Source organism: Dermatophagoides pteronyssinus, unplaced genomic scaffold (assembly GCF_027571235.1).
Source record: "Dermatophagoides pteronyssinus isolate colony J.1.1.1.1 unplaced genomic scaffold, Derpt_VIB-CSIC_2022.12 sq0014, whole genome shotgun sequence".
Classification (NCBI taxonomy): Eukaryota; Metazoa; Arthropoda; class Arachnida; order Sarcoptiformes; family Pyroglyphidae; genus Dermatophagoides; species Dermatophagoides pteronyssinus.
The window spans coordinates 133,019-147,519 of NW_027461538.1; the positions used below are offsets into that span (position 1 = coordinate 133,019).

Sequence of the window (14,501 nt, forward strand, 5' to 3'; positions counted from 1 at the left end):
GCTGAATTCCATTCCGATTCTTTTATTTTGATCTTCTTTTTTTCATATAAACTAAATTAGTCAATTAATAATTGCTAGCTGATCACTTTTTGTGTCTCGATGATGATGATCAAAGATGTCTTTATTTTTTTTTATTTATTCGATGAAATTCTTAACATTTTTTCTGGCATTTGTTTTAATTACTTTATTTCCTGATTATTTATTAATGTAATGGAATGAGAAGATCTCTAAATCTTTAAGATTTTTTTGTTGTTGAAATTATGGTTTGCAAAAAAAACTAACTTTTTTTCTTACAATTTTACCTATAGTTGCCTTAATACGCTGCTGTTTGGATGCCAAAATCCTTAATTCATAACTTAACTTATGACCAAAGTAAGTTTGAAAATTTGCATTTTATCATTTGATTTGATTTATATTTGTAAAATAGAAATCAAACATCTATAAAACGGATGTCAAACATCATAATAATGCAAAACAATCATCAACATTATTACAACAACAAAGACGATTCTCAACATCATCATCATCTTCATCATCAACAACAAGAACATCAACATCAACGACAAATTCGTTATCATTATCATCGCCATCGATGGAAGGTGAATCAGAAATGATTGCAGGTAGTAGTAGTCATAATCATCGTCGCCGTCGTCATCGCCATCATCATCATCGTTGTTGTCATCAACAACAACAACAGCAAATAACAAATGTTAATAATGATAATGATAATGGACAGCAACAAATTGATCAAAATGATGATGATGTTGATAATAATGATAATGATGATGAAATAAGAAATGTTCCAGATAATAATAATAATAATAATGACAATAATAATAGTGATGATGATAATCGATATTGCTGTTCGATACAACAACAACAACAAGATCAACATCAACTACCAAAATCAACATCAACAGATTCAAATCGTTATTCAATGTTTCGTTCAACATGGAATATATTTACTAATCATTTTCATAGTCCTTGTATGAATAGAAATGAAAATAAAATGTGTTGTCGTTCCAATTGTCAAAAAAGTCAACAACAACAGCAACAACAAAAGCATCATAGTTATGATGAAAAACCTACACAACAATCAAAGAAAAAGAAAAAGAAAAATAAACAACAAAAATTTTATATTCCTGAACCATCGACAACATTATCAGATAGTGGTACTGGTATTGGTGGTGGTGGTGGAATAAATACCAATATTGATGATGATTTTATTGAAAAAGATACATCAATATCTTTACAGGAAAATTCCACACAACTTAAATGGGAAAAATTGTCACCAAGTGAATTTGAAACCCTACAGGAATATATTCAATGTATGTATTTTTATCAAATTTCAATTGAATCACGTCATTCTCTCTCTCCCTCTTTTTTTTCTTCTCTACTGTATGTGTACATGTCTTCATTCATGGCAGTTTCATTTGTTTGTTTATGATCTAAATGTGTCAAAAAATATACGAGAAAAGAATAGAAAAAGAAAAATGTTTTGAAAGTTTATTTTTCTTACAATTTTCAGTTTGAGGCGTATCTTTTATTATTATATTGAATAGGTCATTGAATAATCTTAACTTTTCATTCAATAATAACAATAATAATGTCAATGTAGGAATATATAGGCAATATAATAGATCTAATTTGAAATGTATTATTAAATTGTGTCCAAATTGAAAGAATATCAAATATAAACTTTATAAATACAATAAAAGATTAGACATGTCATTATTGAATTGTGAATGGATGACATTTGTTGACTGTGAATTAAGTGAAAACTTTTGATGAAGGTTTTTATTAGTTTTAGTTGTTGTTGTTTTTGTTATTCTAAACCATTTCTGTCAATTGCATTTGTTTTGGTATTTTTTTTTCATTAAATTTTCTTCATCACTGAATTATTATTAGCTAAAACTGGATAAAAACAAAAAGATATCATCATCATCATCATGTCATTGAATTTAAGATTAAATAATGATAACGACAGTGAAAAAGAAGAAGAAAAATGTTGAAACTTTCATCATCAAAAATTTTTCTTTTGACTATCATCAATCATTGATGAAATTTAAATTTGATATCATTCCAGCATACAACACCATAAACATCTTATTATCTTCTATCTTTGGTATTCTGCAACACAGAAAAAAATGAATTGACACCGATCTTTGTTTGTGTAAATTCTTTTAGCTGAGCCCATCTGATCTTAGTTTTGAATAATTGACCGAAAAACAACCAGAAAATATAATATTTTATTGATGATAAGATTATACGATTGTTATTGAACAAAAACATTTTCAAAACATACAAAAAAAGGCTACTGATGAAAAGTTTTTCTGTTGTTATTGTTGGTTTTGTTTTTCAAACAAAATTGAAAACAAAAGAAAAATTCTGTAAAGCTGTTGTTGTTTTTGGTGTTATTATCACCAATGTTTATTAAAGATCCAAATACAATAATGATGATGATGATGTAAGAAAGTAATAAGAATTTTGTGTGTGTGTGTGTGTGTGTGGTTGTATTTTGTGATTTGACATGTAACAAAAAAAAAGTATTATATTCTATAGTTTTCAAGTTCAGTTCAATTTAATTCATTTGACATTTTTTTTGTTTGTTTGTTTGTTGTTGTCAAACATGACTTTTTTTTGAAATTCTTTTTCTTTTTGATCTGTTTTGCTACATGTTCATTACTATTTAATTATTATTGTGTTATTATATTATTTGTGGGTAGAAACTCAAAAAATCAAACAAGTTTTTCATTTTAATCCTTTCTTTTCAATCATGAATTGAATTTGGAATTTTGTTTTCCTTTTCAAGAAAAAAAAAATGGTACATTGTTTTTCATTTAGACATTTTTCTTGTTAATTCATTCGTCATTTCTTTTATTCAATTTAATAAGCTAATCTTTTATTGGTTTTTTTTTTCGTAGAATTTATCATGATAGTCATATATGTCATATATGTCAAAAGGAATGATAATGAAAAAAATTCAAACATAGAACAAAGTTAGAAAATTCAATGATTATTTTATTAAACAGAAAATCAATTAATTTAATTGTGATTCATTCATTCATTCATTCATTCATTCATTTTTTCGGTGAAAATTTTTGTAGAAAAAAAAACCTAAAACAAAATTCATTTGATGAATCAAAATCGATTCAATTCATTTGTGTGTGTGTTTTTTGGTTCATTCCGAATCCGAGATTTTGTTGAACAAATTTAAAAAAAAAAACAAACAACAACATTTTATTTGTGAATTTTGTCAAAAACTAATGAGTTATTTTTTTTCATTATTTATTCATTCATGTGTTTTGTGTTTTTTTGTTTTCTAAAATTAATTAATTTAGATTCAAATAAAAAAGTAACGGACATTTTGGAATGTGAATTCAAATCGGATGACGGTGCTCTTTGTCGTTATCATCCTGAAGGAGTAAATATATTTGATGAATAAAAATAATAATAATAAAAATTTTCATTTGAATTTTATTATTTTCTTTCTTTCTTTCTCTGTTTATTCGGTAATCAAATGGTAAATTGACATCATCAAATTTTTTTTCGTATTCTTCTTCTATAGGATATAGATTTGGAAGGCTTTAAAACATTCATGAGCATCTATCTTGAAAATGAACTTTCATTAGATTTAATAAGACGTTTATTTTTATCGTTTGTAAAAAAACCTGAACATCCTGAACATCAAACATCATCAACAATCATACAATCATCCATTGAACAACAAGGAAAACAATATCAAACAAATGAAACATTATCATCACATCATCATCATCATCATCATCATTCGTTGATTGGAGGAGGAATTTTTTCACAATCAAATAGTGCCATTTCGGGTGCCATACATTCAATTCAGGCAAAATTTAATTTTACAAGTTTAGGTGGTATTGGTGGAATCAGTGTTGGTGGTGGTAACATTTCAACAACAGCCGCATCATCATCGGGACAAAATCAAAAATTCACTATGAATACTACACCTACGAATTCAGATGCTGAAGAATCACGATTACAATGTTCAGTAATTATTGTTTTTTTTTATTTGTTTTTCTATTTTGCTGATGTTTTATTTCATTTTATTAGCTAATGGCAGCAACATCAATGGCCATTTCACCGAATCAAACAATGAAAAAACAATATCATCAACATCAACGACGACAACAACAACAACAACAACAATCACAGAAAAATAAAACAAGTGGATCGTTGCCTGAATTAACTCGTGATTCAATTGTATTTCATGTGAATAATAACAATAATAATAATAATAATAATTTAACAACAAATCGTAATTCATTATCAACAACAACAAAACATTATTCAGGAACATTGGCTGAAAAATATATTCATTCAATTACTGAACGTTTACATAATTTTTCAATTGCATCAAATAATCAAAATATTAAAAATACATTCACTGATTCACAACAACATCAACATTTAGATATAATTGGTCAATCAATACGATCTCGTGCTGGTAGTGCATCCGTCCATCCGGTTACATTTACTCATCAACAACAACAACAACAACAAAATCATCGCTTAAGGGAACAAAAATCATTCGAATCATCTCCAAATCATAGTCAAATATCAAGAAATTCATCCAAAAAATCAAATAATTCATTGCTTGTTAATGCACGTAAGTTTATATTCAATTCGTCAATATATCTATTGTCAATGTTAATTTCCCAATAGATTTGATTTTTATTTTATTTTATTTTATTTGTTGAAATGAATGATAATGATAATGATGATAAAACAGAATGATTACCATATCTATTTATAGAATAATATTCACATTATTTGACAATACAGATGTTTCGCTATTTTTTTTGTATATAATAAAAGCGATTTTTGAAAATCAATTCTTGTTGTTTTTTTTACATGAGAACATTAATATGACAAAAGAAACAGAAAAAAAATTCGCATGTTTGGAGAAGAAAAGAAATTATAGAGAAAGAGAAAGAAAAATCTTTCGAAATTCTTGATTTTTTTTCTCTTCTTCGGTTCTCATCATACTTTTTTTTCCTTCAGCCAATGGTTGAGTAGACAAAAACATCATAATATTCTTTTATTTTTTTTCTGGTTATAAACACACACACACACACACACACACACACACACACACACAATTGATGTGAACAAGAATTCTGATGGTCGAAACTTTGACATTTACGAAACCATAAAGGCTTTCTAGTCCAAATTTTTTTTCCGCTTTTTTTTTCTTTGGTTTTGGTTCTCAAATATCAGCATGTGTGTGTATGTTCGCTTGTGTGTGAATTTATCAAAGAAAAAAGAAAAAAATATATAATGAACAAACTTATTACATTAAAAGAATCAAATGCACAAACAATAACAGTACAGATTTGAACAAATGCGATGACAATAGAACAAAAAAAAACAACAGGGAAAACCAAAACCAGAATGAAAGTATAGATTGTTTTCCTTCCCCCCCTCTAGTTACGTTATAGTTATTTATTATTGTTCCATAATAATAAAAATCTTGATTTTTATTTCTCTCTCTCTCTCTCGGTATATGTTTCATCATCATGGTCATAATTTTTTTTTTTTTTTTGTTCAGGATTGGGATTTTTTTTTTATTTTCTGTTCCCACATTGATGAAACACCCTACGGCTTATATTCCATCTGTGTGTGTGTGTGTGTGTTTTGGACAGAGAATTGATGAACGAAAAAGAAAAACAACTTAATTAATTTTTTTTTCTTCTTTTTTTTTTGGTTGTCTATGTTAAATTTATATATTGCCATAAATTGATATCGGATTTTCCTTCATCACTCTTTTTCTCTCTTTTCAATATTGCCTTTCAACAGCAACAGCAGCAATATTGATTATAAATCTAGATTTATAATCAAATATTGAAGATAGAAAATGATAAAATAAACTAAATATTTAAAGTGATTTGTAAATATCATTTTGTTGCTTTCATAAGTGTGGTTAATATCTGATGATGATGATGTTACGTTTAGTTCAATAATTACACACACCATATTTTCAATCAAAATTCAATATAAAGCTTTAGTTATTTAATAATGTTTGATCTACACTATGATGTCATCATCATATTAAGCAAATAAATCAATTGAAAGAAAAAATTATCATCAAATGAAAATTACGAAATTTTCATTATCATTTTTGCTTTTGGTTGATAATCAAAAACAATTGTATTCCACATACACACACACACACACACGCATTGTATTTATTTTTCTGTGGTTTTGTATGACACACACACACACAATGATTGAATATATTTTATTAAGTATCATCATCATCAATTTCAAATTGAATATAAAATTAGTTTAAACAAATAAAGAATAATAATGAAGGTTGTTGAATTTTTTTGTTGTTGCTTAAATTCTCTACATTAGCAATCTCAAAAATAGATAACTGATGAATAATATATGAATTGAATTGAATTTTATATTTGTAAATTTTTCTACTTCTTCTTTTTTTTCAACATTGAATGATTGAAGAAAGAAATTATAAAATTTTATTCAATTTCATTGAATAAACATTGCGAATTTATTTGTTTGTTGCCTGAGCTGTTGTTATTGTTGTAACTATAGATGACAATCCATTGATTCGATTGATCCATAAAATCCTTTGTTTTTTTTTTCGTTTGCATCATTGGAAATTTCCATTCGATTAATTTTAAATATTTTTTTTTACTTCTTATTATCCATAAGATTCTTAACTTTTTTTTATTTATTTGTTTATTTATTTATTTAGAGATAAAACCAATACGAAAAACAAGTTCACATATCGATGTACATTCATTATGGGTACCATTGAAAGATGTTGTTTGTTATCTTTCATTACTTGAGGCTGGAAGACCTGAAGATAAATTGGAATGTATGTTTTTTGTTTATGTTTATAATGTTTTTTGTTCGATTGAACACATATTATACATTTGTTTGTTTGTTATATAAATGAATCATTAAATTTTTATTCTTTTTTTATTTTTTCAAATTCTTATCTCTTTACCTACAAATATATTTTTATGGATATTAAACAGTCATTTTTCGTCTTTATGATACGGATGGAAATGGATATCTTGATAGTAATGTAAACATTCAAAACAAAAAAAAAAACAACATTATTATGATGATGATCATGATCATATAATATTCACGTATTTTAACAATACTTTAATGCAATGTATTTCTTTTTCTTTCTATTTTTTTCTCAATAATAATTTCAAAGGAAATGGATTGTATTGTTGACCAGATGATGACAGTGGCCGAATATCTTGGTTGGGATGTTTCAGAATTAAAGCCTGTAAGTTTGATATAAAGAAATAAAAAAAACAAAAACAGATCCAGACACAGACAGATAATAATAATACAGTAATATCATTATGTTTTTAACTGGAATTTCTTTTTTTTTTTTTTGTTTTTTTTCAATATTTATCGATCATCATTTAAAATGTTTGCTTCACTGCATGCAATTTTTTTTTCGTTGTTGTTGTTATAGGGGTTTCACACTACAGCAATATTTCATGAAATATATACACGAAAATATTTCAGCCCATAAGGTTGAAATGGACTGAAATATTGCATTTGAAATATTTCATTCACATTGCTGCTAGTGTGAAACCCCTATTAGTGTAATCAAGGGTTTATAAACACTAAATGTAAAAGTCAAAATTATAATTTTGAGATTATTTTCGTTTTTTCTTTCTATTACGACGAAATTTGATGAACAAAAAAATCAAATGAACAAAATCCAAATCAGGATTTTGATCCACAATGATAATGATGATGATGATGAAAAAAAAACTGATTTTGTTCTTTTTTTTTTTGCTCAATCCCTTTTCACCAAACATTGATTTGATGTTTGTGTATGTTTTTAGATACTTCACGAAATGATGATCGAAATAGATTATGATGCTGATGGAACTGTTTCATTGGAAGAATGGAAACGTGGTGGACTAACAACCATTCCACTTTTAGTACTTTTGGGACTTGATTCGGTATAGTATCGTATTTGTTTTCTGTTCTTTCTTTTGGTCCTTATTTATTTAATTTGTTTCCTTATTTAGTTGTCTTTTTATGTACTTTGATTTTGTTTTCTCTCTCTCTCTCTATTTTCTTATTTTGAATTTTTTTTTTTTGTTTTGTTTTCTCTTTTCCAATAATGTCGATTTTGGGTACAAAACAAAATTCTAGCAAAATGTCAAAGATGATGGCAATCACGTATGGCGATTGAAACATTTTAATAGACCTGCCTATTGTAATCTTTGTCTTAATATGTTAGTTGGTCTTGGTAAAAAAGGCCTATGCTGTGTTTGTAAGTGTTATTTTCCTTATGCTTTGCATGATATGCACCTTGAATCGTTATTTTCTTTTACATCATCATTTAGAATTGAATACTTATGTTTAGATTTTATTTAAATTTAATGATTAATCCATACCAAAAAAAAAAAATCAATTTTTCAGAGATAATTTCCAATTTCAGTAGGCAACTGTAATGAAATAGATAGTTTTGTAATTATTGATACTGAGAAAAAAAAACATTTCGAAATTGAATGTAGAAATTATTGATTTCAACAAAGCAAAAAATTCTAGAAAATTCTATTTTTATTTCAAATTCTTTATAAATTTTTTCTTCTTTTTGTTTCCATTGAATTTCAAAATAGTCTGTAAATATACTGTACATGAACGTTGTGTACAACGGGCACCTGCATCCTGTATCAGTACCTATGCTAAATCAAAGAAAACATCTCAGGTAATATTTTTTTTTGTTTGAAAATCATTCATTTATTCATAATAATAATTCATTCATTCATTCAATTGTTATTATTATTATTATTATTGAATGGGAAAAAACAAACAAACAAAAACATACATATATATAGGTATTTTTACATCATTGGACTGAAGGCAATTGTACTGGAAAATGTCATAAATGTAGAAAACCTGTAAAATCATATAATGGTATAACAGGTTTACACTGCCGTTGGTGTCAAATGACGGTAATTATTATTATTATGATTGGTTGAAAATGAGAAAAATTTGTTATTTTTAAACTTTAAAACTTTTCAATTCTTCGTTATCATTATTATTTTCTTGATTCTTTTCATTAAAAAATAAAATCTTAGCTACACAATCATTGTGCTTCCCAATTACCACCCGAATGTAATCTTGGTGTTCATCGTGATCATATATTGGCACCTATTTCTATTGTGCCTATTGTTCTGGTAAGTTTTTATATATACGATGATGATACAATGAACAAAGGAAACAAGACAAAAACAAATGATATAAAAAGATATTCGAGAAAAAAAAATGACAATCAGATAGAGAAAATTTTTAATAGTTTTTTTTGTACATTTTGATTTTACAAAAAAAAAATTCATTTCAGTCATAACATTTGGCTTTTGTCATCATAATAATAAACTATTGTCAAAATGTTAATCAACCCTTTCAATTTCATTGAGAATTTTCAGATTATTCTGTCTTTTTTTCTTCTTCATAAATGTAAATTTATTATGCTGGTCTTATAGTTTTTATTGTTATTATAATCAATTTCAGAATTTTATCTCATTTCATGTCATGTTTCTTTTTTTTCTTTTCTGTTGGAGAATCATTTTTAATTGGTGTTGTTTGAAGCAAAATATTCTCTATTCATTGTTTAATTATTGTTTTTGTTTGTTATTCTGTTTATTTTATTTTGATGTTGTTCAAAATAATTATTATTCTCATTCTTTTCAAAGGAACGACAACGTAGTGTTAATAGTGAACGTGGTGAACGAAATAAACATCGTCAACCAATATCCGAAACACATAGTGTACCAATCGAAATGACAACATTACCATTGTTAGCTTCGGATAATAATGCACGTAATAAACAACAACAAGAAAATGTAAGTAATTTTTGTTGATTTTGTTTTGTTATGATGAATATATATAAAAAAAACATGACATTCAATAACAATCTATTTATTCTGTGTTTGATTAACAAAAAATAATGATAATAAAAACGACTGGCATATTTTTTTTTAATGGGAAAAAATATATATTGTTCTCTCATTTAGATGAGTCCAATTTCATTTCAAATTACGCCTTTAGAAGGCCAACATCCATTGATTGTTTTGATTAATCCAAAAAGTGGTGGCCGACAAGGAACACGGTTTGTTTGAATGAATGTTTTAATAATAATTTTGTAATTAAAATTTTTTATTTTGTACAGAATATTGCGTAAATTTCAATACTTGTTGAATCCACGACAAGTTTTTAACATAGCAATCAAAGGACCATATCAGGCATTAAGTTTTTGTAAAGATGTATCAAATATTCGTGTATTATGTTGTGGTGGTGATGGTACTGTTGGTTGGATCCTAGATACGATTGATAAAATGAATTTTACATCAATACCGCCTATAGCTATTTTACCACTCGGCACTGGTAATGATTTGGCAAGATGTTTACGTTGGGGACCAGGCTATGATAATGAAAGCCTAAATAAAATAATGAAAAAAGTTGAAACATCCAGTGCTGTTATGTTGGATCGTTGGAAAATTGATATCAGTAGCAATGAATCAAGTGATGAAAAAGGTGATCCTATTCCAAGTAATATATTCAATAATTATTTCAGTATTGGTGTGGTATGTATACAAACAGAATACATTCATATAAATCTTCGATGTTTTAATCTTCTTTTTCTCTTTGTTTTTTTTCATATATAATTTATATATAAAAAAAGGATGCATCCATTGCATTTAAATTTCATTTGGAACGTGAAAAACATCCCGAAAAATTTAATAGCCGTATGAAGAATAAAATGTGGTATTTTGAATTTGCAACATCGGAAACTTTTTTTGCTACTTGTAAAAATCTTCATGAAGATGTCGATATAATGGTTAGTATACAGTTGTTTTTTCTTTCTCAATAAAATATTAACGTTTTTTTTTATATATCTCTTCATCCACCATTAATACGATCGAAATTTATTCATGTACATGTGCACAATTTATATCTATCTTGTTTTTACTTGAATTTTTATAACTATCTTCACATATATATAGTGTGATGGTCTTCAATTAGACTTGAAAAATGGCCCTTCATTACAAGGAATTGCTGTATTAAATATACCATCCATTTATGGTGGTTCTAATCTTTGGGGTGAAAATGTCAGAAGAAATAAACAACAACAATCAACGAAAAGATCTAAAATAAAATCCTATGGTATTTATCACAAAAGTAAGCATTCATTCTCATATATTCATTGACTAACCATTCAACCATTGTATTGATCATTAACATTTGTTCATTGATTGTTTATTGATTTCTAGGATCCAATTCAAATATATCTGGCTATGGTGAAAGTTCGACCAGTATCAATAAAGATTTAGCTAATGCTGTTCAAGATATTGGAGATAGAATCATTGAAGTTATTGGCCTTGAGAATTGTATGCATATGGGACAAGTAAAAGCTGGTCTTCGTGCTTCTGGTCGTCGTCTAGCACAATGTAGCAGTGTTGTAATAAGGTAGTTTCATCATCATTCATGCTTAATTAATTAGTTTGAACAAAAATTATTAATTTATTCTCAATCTTTTTCTATTTATACTGTTTATTTTAGAACTCGAAAACGTTTTCCAATGCAAATCGATGGTGAACCGTGGATACAGCCGCCATGTACTGTAAGTATTCTTATGAATCAATTTACTTGATTGAAAGTAAATAGATAATTTTTGGGATTTATTTTTATTTTTCTTTATCAACAGATACATATTACACATAAAAATCAGATGCCAATGTTAATGGCAACATTGCCTGAACCTAAATCACGTTTTTCATTATCATTTTTTCGAAAGTGAGTATTTTTCTTTTTCCCATCAACTCTCCTATCTTCTATTAGTTCCTCTTAATTGAATAGTTAATGTCCATGTTGATTTTTGTTTTATTTATCTCTCTCTCTATCTCTATCTCTCTCTTTTTCTTGAATCATTTATCATTCCTTTTATCTATTCAATATATATGATTGATTGACCAATCCAACCTACAACCTGATCGTATATCCTTTACTACTTGAACGTGTGTTTCTCTGTATTATATCATCCAAATAATGTTCATTCCAACCTCATAAATGTCCATCGAATCCAAAATTTAAATTCCACATTGTTTTTATCCTGAATTTCCAACGAATATATAACCAATCGTATCCAAATTTTTTTGAAAAAAAACTTTGTTCATATCAAAAAAAAATAAATATATAGCTATTGTAACTGTTGTTATAGTTCATATTCCAGGGATACAAATGATGATGATGATTTGGAAAAATCGACCCAATAATGAAATGAAATAACTACGCAAAATGAAAATATAAATCAAACCGACTCGAACAACTTTATATTTTTCTCGATCTCTAACGATAAATTTATGTTATAATTTTTCCAACTTTAATTTAATTTTCATTCATTTTTTTTTCTTCTTTTTTTAATGTTGTTATCTGTTCTGTATAATAATGTTGGCCGATAATTTTCCTGTGTGATAACTAATCTCTTTGATTAAATTTTTGTTTTTTTTCTAATTCATTTTTGTTTGATCTGCCTCTATAACCATAATTTGTTAACATTTTTATCTGTATACAAAAAAAAAATTAAACAGAACTCGTGTGTGATAACCAAAAAAAAAAAAAAAAGAAAAACGTGAATCTTTTTATAAAAATGATTGCAAAGATTTTTTTTGAACATAAAATAATCGCTGTGAATGTTTTGTATACAAAGCCGAAGACCACTATTCAGTATTTAATTCAATCAATTTTTTTTCTTTGTTTATTTCGTTAAAAAATTTTTTCCAATTTGAAATTGTTTCAAATGATTTTTTTGTTTGTTTGTAATAAAATGTTTTATATTTTGTGAGAAAGACCAATCACATTTGAAAAATTCAATACATTATTTTATTTTTTTGTAAAGAAAATTTATCAATCATTTTTGATACGTTGAACAATTGATGAATTAGATAGACCACCATCTTTGATGGTTACAGATTCATCTTCGATAACTTTATTGGGAAAAGTTGTCATCAATACAAATTGTGATGCGCCGTATTCTGGACGAGCCAAACAAATATATTGACGTAATTCTGATATCAGACGATCGGTATTAATCTGTGGAACCAGTCTGTTTTTCAATGAAAAAATAATAATTTTCATTTTGTTTAAGTTAGAATAATAAAACCATACCTTGATCCGTCAGCCAATCTGATTTGTACTCGTGTATGTGGCTGTGAGCTATCGAATCGTAAATATGCATTAGCCGATTCTAAAGCTTGTTCTCGAGAAACTGGATCTGATGTTGCAAATTGGCTAGCTTGTGATATTATTTCACTTGCTGGTGTTCCTAAACGTTGTCCTTCCCCGGTAAATGGTTTAGCTGGTTTTTTCGGAGGGGGTTGATATTCTTCAGTACGATGATCTTCCATTTTTAGATGAACTTCTGATCTTCCTCCACGTGATAATTCACGAGGAATTTGACCACTACGAATTGATGCTAAAAATTCAGCATTGGATGGATCTTGATATGATCGAAGTGGACCATCATCAATACTGAATCCATCACGCCATAATTTCAATGTTGTATCACGATTCGAATCATCTGAATCGTCAGAATGAGCAGCTGATTGGCGGCTAGTAGACGAACCGCCGAAAATTTTACGAGAAATTTCAGTAGCTGATCCAAGTGTAGCACCAATACCACTGAATATTGATTTACCTGGTTTTTTACTCGCATTCAATTCCTCTTCTGAAATAGCGTGTTCACGAGCTTGTTTAAACATTTCTGAAACAATATTATCGGGATCACGATTCGATTTCTGTGGTCCTAAAACTTGTTGACCAGAATGTTCGGAACCACCGGCATAAAATGCCTGACCACCAGGATCACTATCATCTCTGATTGATGACAATGTTGCAATATTCGAATCACGAGATGTATTCGGTTTTTGAACCGGTTTATTTGAATTGGAATCGTCATCCGACATATCTGGTGTGATGTCTATAGTTTCGATTTCTTGTTCGGAATTTGAAGTATCCAATTGTTGTTGCGGTTGTATGATATCTTCACTATTTTCATAAAATTGTTGAACTGCAAGCTATGAAACAAAATTTTCAATTAACAATCACAATCGATTTGATGAAAAGTAATACTTCGAAATTATAATTAGCAGATTCCAGGAAAAATTTTGCCTGCTGTTGGTCGACGCCTATGAGAGAGAGGGAGAGAAATGAATAAAAGAAAATTACAGTTGGCGAATTATTAAATTATCGAATTCGAAATTTTTGTTCAACAAACCAGTCAATTTGATAAAAGATTCGCAGATTTTCTCCTGTTCGGCACCTTCTAATTCCATTAAAATGTATTGAATACGATTTGTAAATCTTTGATGTTAAATTTAGTAAATAAATGAAATTATGATGAAATTATAAATAAAAAAAAATTCAAAAATCAAGAAAACTCAACAATTCTTTTGCAAGTCATC

The 14,501-nt window shown here is 27.4% G+C and overlaps 2 protein-coding genes across 5 annotated transcripts; one reads left to right on the forward strand and one right to left on the reverse strand.

Moving 5' to 3' along the window:
- The first annotated feature begins 306 nt into the window (after positions 1-306).
- On the forward strand, positions 307-14,476 carry LOC113788797 (diacylglycerol kinase beta-like). Of its 4 annotated transcripts, none has more exons than XM_027338252.2 (22): positions 307-372; positions 428-1,328; positions 3,342-3,424; positions 3,569-4,021; positions 4,084-4,639; positions 6,749-6,871; positions 7,035-7,084; positions 7,223-7,297; positions 7,872-7,991; positions 8,188-8,308; positions 8,658-8,746; positions 8,877-8,993; positions 9,120-9,218; positions 9,735-9,884; positions 10,056-10,150; positions 10,211-10,625; positions 10,724-10,879; positions 11,046-11,220; positions 11,313-11,508; positions 11,602-11,662; positions 11,747-11,835; positions 12,630-14,476. In XM_027338252.2, the coding sequence occupies exons 1-22, from the start codon at positions 364-366 to the stop codon at positions 12,640-12,642; spliced, it is 4,146 nt and encodes a 1,381-aa protein (XP_027194053.2). In that variant the 5' UTR covers positions 307-363; the 3' UTR covers positions 12,643-14,476. The 4 variants fall into 4 exon arrangements, with proteins under 4 accessions (XP_027194053.2, XP_027194054.2, XP_027194052.2 ...); XM_027338253.2 differs by lacking the exon at positions 12,630-14,476 and adding an exon at positions 12,239-12,471; XM_027338251.2 differs by lacking the exon at positions 12,630-14,476 and adding an exon at positions 12,260-12,471.
- On the reverse strand, positions 12,899-14,453 carry p47 (NSFL1 cofactor p47). Its single transcript, XM_027338254.2, has 4 exons — positions 14,315-14,453; positions 14,170-14,225; positions 13,207-14,114; positions 12,899-13,144 (listed from the first exon to the last, which is right to left on the reverse strand). Exons 1-4 carry the CDS (start codon positions 14,370-14,372, stop codon positions 12,946-12,948), a joined length of 1,221 nt encoding a protein of 406 aa, XP_027194055.2. The 5' UTR covers positions 14,373-14,453; the 3' UTR covers positions 12,899-12,945.
- Positions 14,477-14,501: the final 25 nt, after the last annotated feature.

Coding starts and splice junctions, on each gene's coding strand:
- LOC113788797 (XM_027338253.2), top strand. Junction 6,872..7,034: donor ACCTGAAGATAAATTGGAAT/GTATGTTTTTTG, acceptor GATATTAAACAG/TCATTTTTCGTCTTTATGAT. Junction 10,151..10,210: donor GGTGGCCGACAAGGAACACG/GTTTGTTTGAAT, acceptor TATTTTGTACAG/AATATTGCGTAAATTTCAAT.
- p47 (XM_027338254.2), bottom strand. CDS start 14,372: ATGGAATTAGAAGGTGCCGAACAGGAGAAAATCTGCGAATCTTTTATC. Junction 14,226..14,314: donor ATCTTTTATCAAATTGACTG/GTTTGTTGAACA, acceptor TCTCTCTCATAG/GCGTCGACCAACAGCAGGCA. Junction 13,145..13,206: donor AGATTGGCTGACGGATCAAG/GTATGGTTTTAT, acceptor ATTGAAAAACAG/ACTGGTTCCACAGATTAATA.